Source organism: Odontomachus brunneus, unplaced genomic scaffold, assembly GCF_010583005.1.
Source record: "Odontomachus brunneus isolate Ranch 3 - 2012 unplaced genomic scaffold, Obru_v1 Obru_scaffold_131, whole genome shotgun sequence".
Taxonomy (NCBI): domain Eukaryota; kingdom Metazoa; phylum Arthropoda; class Insecta; order Hymenoptera; family Formicidae; genus Odontomachus; species Odontomachus brunneus.
In genome coordinates this window covers 235,482-248,670 of record NW_022639581.1, presented here as the reverse complement: position 1 = coordinate 248,670, position 13,189 = coordinate 235,482, and the positions used below count along the sequence as shown (strand labels likewise).

At 41.7% G+C, this 13,189-nt stretch overlaps 1 protein-coding gene and 1 long non-coding RNA gene across 5 annotated transcripts in view; one reads left to right on the top strand and one right to left on the bottom strand.

Moving 5' to 3' along the window:
• Positions 1-13,189, bottom strand: part of LOC116850013 (LIM domain-binding protein 2) — a 140,204-nt gene that overhangs the window by 36,906 nt on the left and 90,109 nt on the right. For 2 of the 4 annotated variants that reach the window (XM_032827778.1, XM_032827775.1), the window contains exon 2: positions 9,413-9,506. In XM_032827778.1, coding sequence (XP_032683669.1) covers positions 9,413-9,506 — 94 coding nt within the window. The remainder of the gene's footprint in view (positions 1-9,412; positions 9,507-13,189) is intronic. The other 2 variants (XM_032827776.1, XM_032827777.1) reach the window with 1 other exon arrangement.
• The window catches only part of LOC116850015, a 113,329-nt gene that overhangs the window by 45,030 nt on the left and 55,110 nt on the right, over positions 1-13,189 (top strand). The window lies entirely within an intron of this gene.

The window sequence follows — 13,189 nt, the reverse complement described above, 5'->3', positions numbered from 1 at the left end:
AAAAAAAAAAAAAAAAAAAAAAAAAGAAAAACAGACTTCACACATCTCCGAAAGTTGAATTTCGCCGCTTCTGGAGCAGGATTCTGTGCGCGGATCGTCTCCGAGCGATCGAGGGTGAAGAAGGGAGACGAGGTGGTGAAACGGTGCCAAAATGCACGACACCGCGGTTCGACAGGGTCGCGGCGCGGAAATTTGGATCGCTGCCTCGCGTTCCACGCCTCGTTAGCCGCTCGACTTTATACCGCGGGCGTGTTTAAAAGCGCGCGTTGTCGCGCACGCACCTGTCACCGCGAGATACATACAGGGTTAACGCATGGCCCACCACGTGAGCCGCCGCGTGCGGTTATTGCACGACCACGTCGGTTTACGAGACGCGCACGCCGGGGTTCCGCGCGCACACGAGGAGACCGCCGCATGAGAAATCCGCGACTCTCCCGCGAAGGAGAGACACGTCTCCATCACTTTTTCTCCCCGCTTTCTGTCGTCCACGATCTCCCGAGGAATCCACGACGCCTGTTCTCTTCCTGTTTGACATTTCGTGTTATATTTAACGACAACGCGTTCCTCCTCTTCTCTTTTTCTTAGGTATCCACATGCTTTTCCTCCTTTCCGAAACGTCTCTCGCAGAGTTTCTTGAGTCAGAGTCAGGACACCGTCCGCCATTTGTAGAGAAGAAAGGAGTGAAAGAGGAACTACAGCGTGCTTCCTCATTTTGGTCTTAAGCCCGTATATTGATAGTTATCCGAAAATATATATCCGAATATCTCATGTGAGATACTCAGATATGTACTCAGTAATCAAGTAGAGTTAGGTCCAAGTTTTTCAATTGAATTATGATATATGTGACTTTTATTATCTGTAATCGCACGCGATTCAACTGAAAGACTTTCATTTAACTCTGAGTTCAAATCTGACTTGAGATAAATTTCAGGTAATAACTATTAACACACGGATCTTAGAGCCATATTATTAGTCGTTACTTGAAACTCCTCTCAAATGAGATACTCATATTCGTTAGATGAGAGTTTTTCAGTTGAATCGCGGTTGCAAATATAATGTCACATATGTCGTACGTAATTCTACGAGAAAATTTGGTTCTGAGTCTGAATAAAAATCTAAATATACCTCAGACAATTTTTCGACCTCAATCCCATCTAATGCCTATTTTGATACTCTAAAGCCTGTATCAACTTCTTTTGATTCTATTTGACCAATTAACTTAGCCGAGAGATCCTCTTTAGAACTTACAAGTAGCATTTTTTGTGCTATTTAAAGGTATTAAGTAGAATTTCAGTTTGTATGTATATCAAACATATATTGTGAATCTTCAGAATATACAGATAGGAAAGTTCAGATCAAAAATAGGACTAAAATTTCGATTCAGGAAGCTTCAAATAACAACTATCAATACGGACCTTACTTAGCTTCCTTAGACAGAACGCGGACCAATCATCGCGGAGGAATCATTATGCTTTATCCGAACTCTGACTGGAGGAACTCTAGTCTCTCGTCGAATCTCGCGCTCGCCGCGTCGTCCGAGGTCAACGAGCCACGAGCGAATTACATGTCTTCTCCGCAAATTTTCCCGACAGACGTGTTCGGCGGCGTGAGTAGACTTACAGGTTAATTAAACAACTGCGTTTACTGCAAATACGCCCGGCGGCGGTCGCACGGGCAAAGAGATTGCACGGGCGCTTTGCAATCTTTCCCGATACCCGGCGCGGTAATGGCGCGCTTCGGTTCCATCGTCGAGGGGTAAAAACGTTTTTCTCTTTTCCCTCCTTTTTTCTTTATGCTATTCATTCGTAGTCGCAACGCCGCAACGCGACTCATAAAATAAAACCTAAACCGACGTGCGCGCGCGCAAGTGTCCGGTCGGAACTTATCGAAACGCAGCTGACGTTAAAGGACGACATAAACGCGCGTGTACAGACGAATGTGTTAACTCCACCCCGCACCCGGTACGCTTATTTTAGCCGCAGTACGACACCGTAATTTCACCGAGACGCCACTTTCACGCGCGCTAATATCCCAATGGCGTTCGCGGATTTTTCCCAACAAAGAATTTATTTCGTTTTAATCTATCGGCGCGAGCTGAGCGCCAGCTACGATTTCGTTCTGCTTGTCAAGCGCGCGTACGCAAACGTTTCTGTCGAGCCGTCCGATTTTAACCGTCATTGACCGCGTGATTTTTTGGCATTCGAACGTTCGCCGTTTGTCGCAGCGAGATCAGTAAAATGTCAACGAAAGATAAATATCTCTTTTTACAAAAAAATGTATATATGTACATATAGGAACATATATATATATATATATATATATATATATATATATATATATATGCATATCAAGAGAAAGACTTTTTGAAAAATAAAATATTTATATTATATTTATATATAAAGTTAAGGTTTTGAGAAAATGTATATTTTCCCACTTGAAAATATTTTATATTGGTACACACAAGTAAATATGTCACTAATGTCCACCAAATAAATAATTTTTATTTATTTTATTTCTTTCGTAGAGATTTCTATAGATAGATTTTTTTCTACAGAGATAGATTTTTCTAGATTTCTTAGAGATTTTGTAGATATTTATAGATATTCTGTTATTTCTAAATTTTTTCTCTCAGTATATAGGTAAAAAATTACTTTGAAAATTACAGGACTTTGTAAACGAGGAATAGATCTGCAGTAATTCACTATAAATCATTTACATAAAATAACGATTTTATGTAAACCTTTCATTTCATGTATGCGCTACTTATATAATCTTAGGAATTGAAATGCACCATTAAAAACACTTACTATGTTCCTAGCGAAATTTGTTATGTTCCTTAGCAAGACAGACTTTACTGACGGTCTATTCCTAGAATGCCAAAATTGCATAGAATTTATATGAAGAATAAAAGACTGTAATATCTTTTCCGTATATAAATATGGAGAAAGATGACAACCTCGCGAGGTAAACCGATGATTGTGTATTAGGAAATGTGCGGCGCCACGCGAAAAGGATCAATGGCGATTAAAACTCGACCGTTTCCTCCCTGTGTCGCGACTCTCTCAGAGGCCGAAATGAAATAAAACAAAAATAGAAACGGACACACTGGGGAGAGATAGAAGGAATAAAAATCGCCTACAGCACCAACACGAATTCGGGTCATCGCGGGATCCCCGAGCAGTAACGCAGAATGTACAGGCCGAGTATGCATAAGTAAAAGCAATTGCAATACGCCGGTTCGATTCTGACCTTTTCTTTCTCCCGTCGTCGTAACGATCGATGCGGTCCACATGTATACATGCGTATATATTGATATGTACGCCTGCTCGCTCGCTCGTTCTATCTATCTCTCTCTCTCTCTTTCATATATGCTCGCGCCAGCGAAATATAATTCGCACACGCCCAGTCCCCTGTGCCGCCGCACGAGAATGACCAAAGAGAGAAAAGCGGAATTTCCCGAATAGCAGCCCCTTCCGCGCTCTTCGCTCTTTCTCTCTCTCTCTCTCTCTCTCTCCCTCTCTCTCTCTCTCTCTGTCTCCCGCGCCGAGATGATTGTTGCGCGGGTATATTCCCGAACACGGTTAGGGAAAAAATGTGTCTCTTTCCATTACGAAGCGTGACCTCGTAGGTGGTTTTCAGGCGCGGCCGAACCGGCCCGTGACTTATGCGTTCGCGATTGTGAGCAGCGCGACCGGCGAATATTTCCAAAACGGTCGGACATATCGAAAAATCCTTTTATCTCGGGAATGTATGTGTATGTATGTGTATGTGTGTGCGCGCGCGTGTACGTGTGTGGACATGGCGTTTGTATGCATGCGTATACTTCTGCAAGATGGAGAGAAAAAGGTCCGATGTTTTTTTCCTGCCCCGCAAAACGCACAACTCAAAATATTTTCTATGCGTACTCGGAAGCTCCGAAAAATGGAACACGGTCGACACAGGTCTCTTAGTGCAAAATAATAATGCACTAACAATAACATATAATAATAACGTACGTAATAATCGCGGGTCTCTAAATACAGAATAATAATACATTAATAATAACAGATGACAATACATACAGAAAAATGCCGACTGCACCCAAGTAATTACTCGTTCTGAGCATTTCGTAAATTTACGTAAATCATAAGTCCATTACAAGCATCAAATTTACTAAAAATATGTTCTGAATCCCAGTAAGTTTAGCATTTCAACCAGGAATCATTAAATTGTAACAAAGATTCAGTTTACTTACTACATAGAGTTTTCAACTAATTCTTTTCCTTGGATAAAGTTTCAGAATGTTCTCGTAAACAAAATGAATTCTCCTTCTAAATGCATGACAACAAACCTCTCTCACATTTTCGATGAGTATATTCCAAGACTATTACACAGAAAATATGTTTTGTCAAGGTCATTCATTACCCAAAAAAAAGGAGTGTAAACCGAGTAATCGTTTCTCTTGGCAGTAGAATGATATCTTTTTCTTTTTGCGTGTAATACACGCGATAACGAGATTAGAAATTTGAAAGAGAGAAAAACGAAGAACGCAAGAATAAGAAATTGCGGGAACTCGTCGCGAAGTTCCGAAGTTTCCGCAAAACTCGCGGCAGCGCGGGGGCGGGAGAGAGGTGGGCACACGCGAAAGTTTTCCCCTACACGTTGACACGTGTAGCAGAAGCCCGATCGCGCGCGCGTTGACAGCTCGCCATCACTTCGCCCCTCTGCCGGCGCTCCCGTGCGACGCTAACGACGGAAACCGAGGAGCTTATTCGTACGAATCACCGTGCGGCTCGCTTATCGAAGACCTCCCAGGGAAGAAGACCGGTTGTCCATCCGCGGCTCCGAAGATTAATGAACGCCTGTACTAGGAGCGGAGGCTCATTAGAACGCATTAACCCCGAGCACTTTCTTTTTTTTCGCGTTACTCCATCCTAATGACACATCGACCGCTATCCCCCCGTGAAATATCAACCTTCGAAAAGGAATGGTGATTGCCGGCTACGCCGTAAATCGCGCGCGCGCGCGTCGTCGTCGTCGTCGTCGTCGTCGTCGCCGAGAGAATAATCTCCAAGACGGTTGCGCACGTAGTGGTCACGGACTGTCTTATGAATAATCATGCAGATACCAAACGACAAAGCTACTCAAGCCTAACGGCTTCTATTCAGAACCATTCGTGAACGCGCCTCCGTCATATTCGTCGGCTTTGTTAAAGACGCCGAACGTATATAGGAAGTTATTTTAACAGTAAAAAAACGCAAGAAGAAGATGAAATAAAACAAAATGGAAATTTTATGTATGCACGCGCACACACACACACACACACACACACACACACACACACACACACACACACACACACAGTGTGCCAGTTCGATTTCACAATCTCTTGTGAGGACATAGAGCGAATTAAGATGAACAAAAGTACAATAATCACAATAATTATCGAGATATTAATTCTAGAAAATTTGTGAATAATCACGCATGATATAGTAAATAAATTGTATTTGTAATGTCATGTACATTAGGTCTAACGGAGCAAAAAAGTCCTCTATCATTTTACAAAGAACCATGTAGATTTCTAATTATTAACTAAAGAAAATTGTTGCATGATTTTGCGCGATAACGCACCACTCTTTTTTATTAAAAACTAAAAATCTATATAGTTATTTGCAAAATGATAGAGGACTTTTTTTTGACCTAACGTACGCACACGACGGCAGACGTTATCACTGCAGCTCACCTACCATAACGAGCATCATCATTTACACATCTTTAATTAATATCTCGATAGTTATTATGAATATCGCAAAAATGATATAGAACTTTTGTGTTCAGTCCGCTCTATATTTTTATGAGAAATTATGAAACTGAGCTAGAACATCAGCTGTATATACAGTGTCCCAGCATTAAAAGAACACCTAAATATTTTCTTTCTTTTTAATGATACGAGAAATATTTAAAACACAATTTTAATGGTTTTGAAGGAGGAATACCATAGAAGAAAAATTTTGTTACGATCGTTGTTGTTCGAATACTATCCTAACCATCCTATCTCTGTCATGAAATTTTACCGCTTTGTTTATATTTAGTCTTCCCAGAATTATAACTCAGGCACGCTTCAATACATTTCAACATCCGTTACAAGATGCAATAGAAAAAAATCATACTTTGTTACAAAAAATACCGAGTCTTCAAAAATTTCGAAAAAAATGATTGCAAAATAATTTTCCTTCTACATACAGCATTTCTCCTTCGAAACCATTCCAATTGTGCTCTAAACATTTCTCGTATCATTAAAAAGAAGGGAAATATTTAGGTGTTCTCTTTATGCTGGGACACTCTGTATACAAATTTTGTTAAGGATTACCGCGTAGTGCCCCATTACGTTTTCTTCGCTCCCTCGGTATCAATTTCACGATAAATCGTGTCACAACGATGCTCACCGTTCAGCGCAGCACACGCTGTTGTATCATCTCGCGAGCGTGCCGATTGAATAGGCGTCGCAACAATAATTCAACTTGAAATACTTCCCGTGACAGCCGTGAGTGAGACCGCGCGCGACGACAGAACTGCAATTTTCGTTCGCGGAACGCGTCGATTAACTCGACGAGGCACACCGAAATCGAGCGCGTGATGAACACGACGACATGCGCGCGCACGCGTGTGCGAATAATAATAACGCATTCTCTGGATCGTATCTTATCGCCATTATCGCGGTTTTCTTGAAGCGGTAGGTTTATCTGTCGGCAGTATATGGGCCAGATAATTTTATTTAGCGTGCGCACGGCGCGCTGCCGGGCAGAAAAGACTTCCCGTCCGGGCCCATTTCGCACGAGAGCATTTCCATTCCGCGTAAATAGCTTGTCGCGCGCTCCACTTTTCGCCGGTGAAAGAATTACGGAATCTAATCAAGACGCGCGCGCGCCGCGTCGCTTGCTACGATTTTTTCGCGCGAAAGGCACGCAGAGCGCGTCCTCCCCTGCGAGACGTTCCCCGTTTCGAGATTTGCAAAAATGAAATTTAACACGCGGCAGCCAATTCAATTATCATCTACGAATAGCGCGGCATGGCGCAGTCAATTAAGACATCTGGCAGCCGCGCGAATGGAAGAAATGGGAAATACTTTGCGTACACATCGAATGTATATTAAATATTAATGAAGTATTATTCAAATATTTTATATGCTATTTCAAAATGCGCGTCGCCTTGGCCGCGATGAAATGGCCGCGCAGCAACATCGCAGTTAAAAGTTAGAATATGTTAATAAACATGACTCGGAACCTTCAGCTACGAACGCGCTCTTTACATAGATACCGGCGACGGAAACGTAGACGGACAAACAGAGAAAGAGAGAGAGAGAGAGAGAGAGAGAGAGAGAGAGAAAGAGAGAGAAGGTCCCAACGTTGACTTTACGAACGTGCGAGCTTTTTCGCGCGCGAAAATAAACTCCCGATCGGAAATTGTGGGACTGCGAGGGAGGCACGACGGAGGGACGATTTAGCGAACGCAATTAAACAAAACGGCGCGCAATAACCTTTATCAAAATAACGACATCTCGTATTGCGATAAATAGCGCGTTCGATTAAGCATACCGTAAATTTCGTCGCGCTGACCACGGCGGCGGCGCGGATATTTTTCTTTTTTTTTTTTATTTTTTTCGATCGTTTCAAAGAGATATTTATTTTCGTGATTTTGTCGGCCAAAAAAAAGATATCTCACTTGTTTACATCGCGGTATATCGGGAAATTGGTAAAAACGTTCTGTAATAATTATGCAAGATAATCCGAGACCTCGTATCCGCGAGATAAGGTAACGATCCTAATTATGAGTCATTCAAGGTAACAGAGTAACTTCACAATCATTTACATAAATTCACCGGTCGAACGTTAAAAACTAACTGCTGACACCAATATAAGCAACTAACATCGTAGTTTTAAAGCAAAATTAGTAGATTTTAAATTAGGTTATTCCTACGTTATAAAAGTATCATTGAAAACATTCACGCGCATCTTAATTGTGGCTCGGCAAGCATTACGGCGCCCATACAATGAATTATACAATACCCAATTTTGTATTAATAATGTCCATATTCGCATTGTGTGTGTTTTGGTCCATATTAAATAATAATATACGTGCGGCACACAACCCAGTCTCTAATAACTTCATAAACCCAAACAGTTCATAAAGCAAAACAATTCTAGACTTTTAACCTAAATTTTTTTCTTGAATATTTTAAGAGTGTTTGTGAATGTCACCTTAGAATATAATCGTAAAAGAACTAAGGAATAAAGAAGAACTTTTTCCATGTTTTTTTTTATCATTATAACACTGATGAAAAATGTTTGTGTTAATTTATAACTATAATTACACAGAGAAATAATTATAAATCATGGTAAAAAACAAATTTAATTTATTTTAATTCTAACTGTAATGTTAGTGATAATAACCTTATATGTACGTTATTACTACCATTTTCGTATTGAAACCAAAGCTTACGCTTAAGTCTAAAAACGAACTATAATTTTAGTTAGATCAACCTATCTTTTTCTCTTAAGGTAAATATGCACTTTTTTAATACATTAATGAACCAAGTTTGACCCGAAATTGGAACTCAACCTTTATAATTGGGACCGTTACCTTATATCTCAAACAAAGTACGTCTCATAGTGCACAGGTAAAAATCAACTCCGTTACTGTAACTAAATTTTCTGTTACTTGAATGTTAGCAGACCAAATCTCGATTGTAGAAGCAGAACGATTCCTGCAGGAGGTTTCTACTCATCAGCCAATTATTCTCGGCTATCTCAAACTGAGTTCTAATGTTCAGCTGAATGTTCAGACAAATGTTTTCAGTCACAGAGATATTACTTCTTGTCGGTGAATCGTTCGTGTGGTTCCCATCGTATGTTACTCGAACTGAAATCTGTTTTTTTTTCGTGCATGGGTTCTCTTTCTTTCTTTCTTTCTTTCTTTCTTCCTTTCTTTTTCACTCTCTCTCTCTCTCTCGGCACGACGGAAACGAAGATACTCGTCGAAAATGATCACGTCGCGGATTGCCGATGTGTCTGCGAGTTTCTGAATATTCTTTCGTACACAGCGGCACTATTTATATATTATCTCATCCGGTCGATAAGGAGAACTCATTCCGCGAAGTCACGATGCATCTTCACGATACGCTCGTAGAAACACGCGCGGTATCGCAGGGGAAAAATTCCGTTGCGGCGTACCTCCGCACCAGGGAGGCGACTCGCTCTCCGCGTCGCGGGGAAAAATTCGCGATAATGCGCGAGGAATCGCGCGCGATCGCGCGGGACGGAGCCACGACGAAGGGCGGCGGAACTCACAGACTCGCCGATGTCGATGTGGGTGCGATGTATGAGCGCGGCAACTGAGCTCGCGGGAGAGAAAATGAATTCGAAAGTGTACTCACCTCGGTGCGCTGCTGCAACCTCTTGTTCAGCTCGTACAGCCTGTAGTCCGGTTGGCTGAAGTACGGAGTATGCCTCCTGGGGACAGGTAACGATCTGTCAGATCAGACCGATCGGTCATGTTAGGTGTGCTGTGTACTGTGTGTGTATGTGTGTGTACAGTGTTACTCTCGTGTGCACCGCGTGTTTCATGCATGCAACCCGTCCCGTCTCCCGACCTGTTCGCGCCGGGTCGCGTCGCGTCGCGCGAATTTTCGTAAGGCGCCCCGAGGGGCACCGACATGCACTACCGGCTCTCTCGGGTCGAGAGCGCGCGCGCGCGAGCGAGCGCACTCGGACGTGGCACAGATTCGCGAAATGTAGTTTACGACTTTCACCGACTGCGCGCACCATTTTCGATCCTTCTTAACGCGCCGTGTACGAGCGAGGATTCGAAAGGTACGCGCTTATTAGGCGAAGGGTCCGCGCCTAGAGCTCCTCCAGTCAGAGTTAGGACAAGGCATGATAATTTCTGATCCGCATCCTATTTCACGTGAATAGGAGTGATAAACTCCAGTAGAAATGAGGTAGAAGCTCTTCTAAGGAAGAATTCATAACTTGGCAGGGAAGAAAAAGAAAGCGGAAAGGTAGAAGAGAATTTAATCAGAATTCGCGTTGGTGGATAGTCGACAGTTTCCGTTTTTCTACCAGCGCGAGTTCTGATTGGTTTCTGTCTGCTTTCTGCTTTTCCGCCAAGATGTGAATTCTCCCTAAGACTGATATCACAAAACACGTTGCAGCTTCTCTCTCACCCACTTGTTCACTCACTTCCTCCCTGCAAATGGCAGGCGATGTCCTAACTCTAACTTGACTCTAGATCTAGAGTCCAACGCAACGTTGCTGATCTCCAAATTGACTTCTTCCTCTCTAACGCGCAGTGTTGAGCGATTAATACAACTCTTATTCACGTTGAAGCAATCAAATAGGAGACAAACTTCTGTGGTCCTTATTCCGGACTCTCTTTTGTCGATAAAAGTCCTTCTAAACGTGGCTTACAAGTCTCTCGACTAAAGGACATTTCTCCGTAATCAGGTTAATCACAATCCTAATTTATCTAGTTTATACTAAATGATGTCACAGATTCTAGTTACTAAGAAGAACCTAATTACTAATAATTTTTATTATCAATGAAATCCTGATTATCAGGATAACAAACTCGATAATAAATTTAACACGAAGGAAGAGATTTGATTAACATGAAATTTAGTTTCAATAAACGAACCAACGTGTTCTGATTAAAGGAAAGAATTTCTCCGCTTCTCATCAATGAAATCTGGTCTTCAAAACCATAAATTCCGTTCTGTTTAACTAGAACGCGTTACTTCGCTCTCATCAACCAATCTTACAACCAATCTTTTTTCTCCGTGTATATAAGCCAAATAATAAATGATTGAGATCAACTTGATCAGGATCGTGGGATGAATTTCTAGTCGGGCTTTTGACTGGCTCATAAACACATTTAAAGATACTTTAGTCGACCAAAGAGACTTCAAAGTAAGGGCCTTTTTACTCAGACCTTTCAACGAGCGGATCAAGATCGCCGAATTCTACGTCCATTTGCGAAATATCTGCGAGTCACGAAGATCACGCTGTACACACACGAAAATTACACATCTACGAATGTTCATTCCTTAACTAATGTCAGCTAATGTTATCTAACGCTCACATGCAAGCGCACCTCTGCGACATCGAAATTCTCGAACTCTCGTCGCATGAACTCGAATTTTTAACTGGCTACGACTTAGGTGAGTTAGAAGACTTCAATGCTGCAGAGGTACGCGACGATCGTCGCCAGGTCCGTTCACGCCGGCGTAGCCGTAATGTACGTCCAGCCGGAGAAAATGATCTCTCCACGCAATTATCTCCGCATCCGCGGCGGATGTTGGCCATAGCGAGTGCAAAGTTCTCCCAAAAACGAGCAGTACGCAGGGAGAGAGGCAGAGAGGATAAGTCACGAGAGCCATCGTTACCGCGAGACGCATAATTAAAATGTCATTAAACCTTTTTATTCTTATGCCGCGAATGCGAGAAGCCGGCCAAGAATACGTCGCGAGATAAGGATTGCCTCCCGTCGCGCTGATGATATGACCTCTCTTTATCGCGTACCATTAATCCCTGACGTAACCGGATTCTGGAAGGCGAAAAAATCGGACGATCGATATTTATAGCGCGCGGATGAAGAGTGCCGGCGACAGGGATATCGCGCACTTTGTTGCACCAGTCGTTATCGCGTTGTCAATTAATACGTTTATGCCATTAATGGCATGTCGACATTAAACTTAAACTTCGGATCTGGCGCGTAGTCGCGCGCGATCTTATGACATGCGGACGCGCGACGCGCGCGCCCCGTGAAAATGCCCGATAGGATTAATCGTAGCAGTCGCAGCGTTCTAATTGAACGCAAGAGCCGATTACATTAACAACGACGCAGTTGCAGCGCAACGACGGTATAAAAGGGAGACGGCAGAGCGCCGATCGGAAGGAGATCGATCGAGCCGTCGCTTGGTATCGATCTCCGTTCCCTACGAAACCGCAAATTCGAATTAGAATTGTAAATACTCCTGTATAATTGCGCTATTAGAATGAATTTCTAAACGAACTTCTCGACTCGAGCCTCTCGAATCGTTCAAACGTAAATATAATTCTGATGTTCGTTCAAAAAAATATAATCTCTTCCTTAACGGAACTCTCTCATACATGGCCGCAAGAGGATTCTTCTAAAGCGAAGAAAAGATATTCTAATATCCATAAAAAAGAACTTTCAAGTTACTACATGTGAACTTTCAAGGTACTATATGTTTCCTGTAATTCCATCTTCTAAGCAAAAACTTTTATCGAAAGAATATTCTTCTTTTAATGAGTGAACCATTTTAATTGGAAATCTCTTACACTGAGAGACAAGATATCCAAAAAATAATAAATATTCATTCGATGGGTGTACTAATGGGTGTATTTACTTAAGTATATAAATTCTTCTATTTAAATAGAATAAACAATCGCTTTCGTGTAAAGCTAAGGTTTTCTTAAGGTTTGAAGAAAATGTGTATTTCCTTATTCAAAAAATATTCTATAATAGTATATAATAAGTATGTTATTAGTACCCACACGGAAAAAAAAGATTTATATGCTAATATATGTATTAGCAAATCTTTTAGCTATCACAACTAAATAACTTTGCTATGAAAGCAAGAAAATTGTGCTCTTGCACAGTTAATACTTTTAGTTGTCCATATATTAGCAAATCTTTTTTTTCCGTGTACAAAATAAATATTTTTGTATGTTAAAACGCGCCGAGACGAAAAAGAATGGTTAATGTTATAATGTAATGTTAAAAAATTATAGCTATTTTCGGCACTAGCTATATTTGTTCCAGCAAAAAAGTAGTATAGTAGCGATATGCGTATATAGGGTTATCATCAACACTATAGGAACTCGCTACAAAAATGACTATAATCATCTATCATTCACCTGACTATAATTCTTTCACTATGCAATTATGTGGTTACAAATATCAAACACTTTTTCCTCAGTACACTTCCAGTATGTGCTCAGACATACTAGAGTTCTTTAAGTCAAAGTGAGGACATCATCCGCCATTTGTAAGAAGGAAGCGAGCGAGTGAGAAGCTGCAGCGTGCTTTGTCATTCCAGCCTCAGAAGTTCTTTCTCACTGCAGTCTCTCTCTCTCTCTCTCTCTCTCTCTCTCTCTCTCTCTCTCTCTCTCTCTCTCTCTCTCTCTCG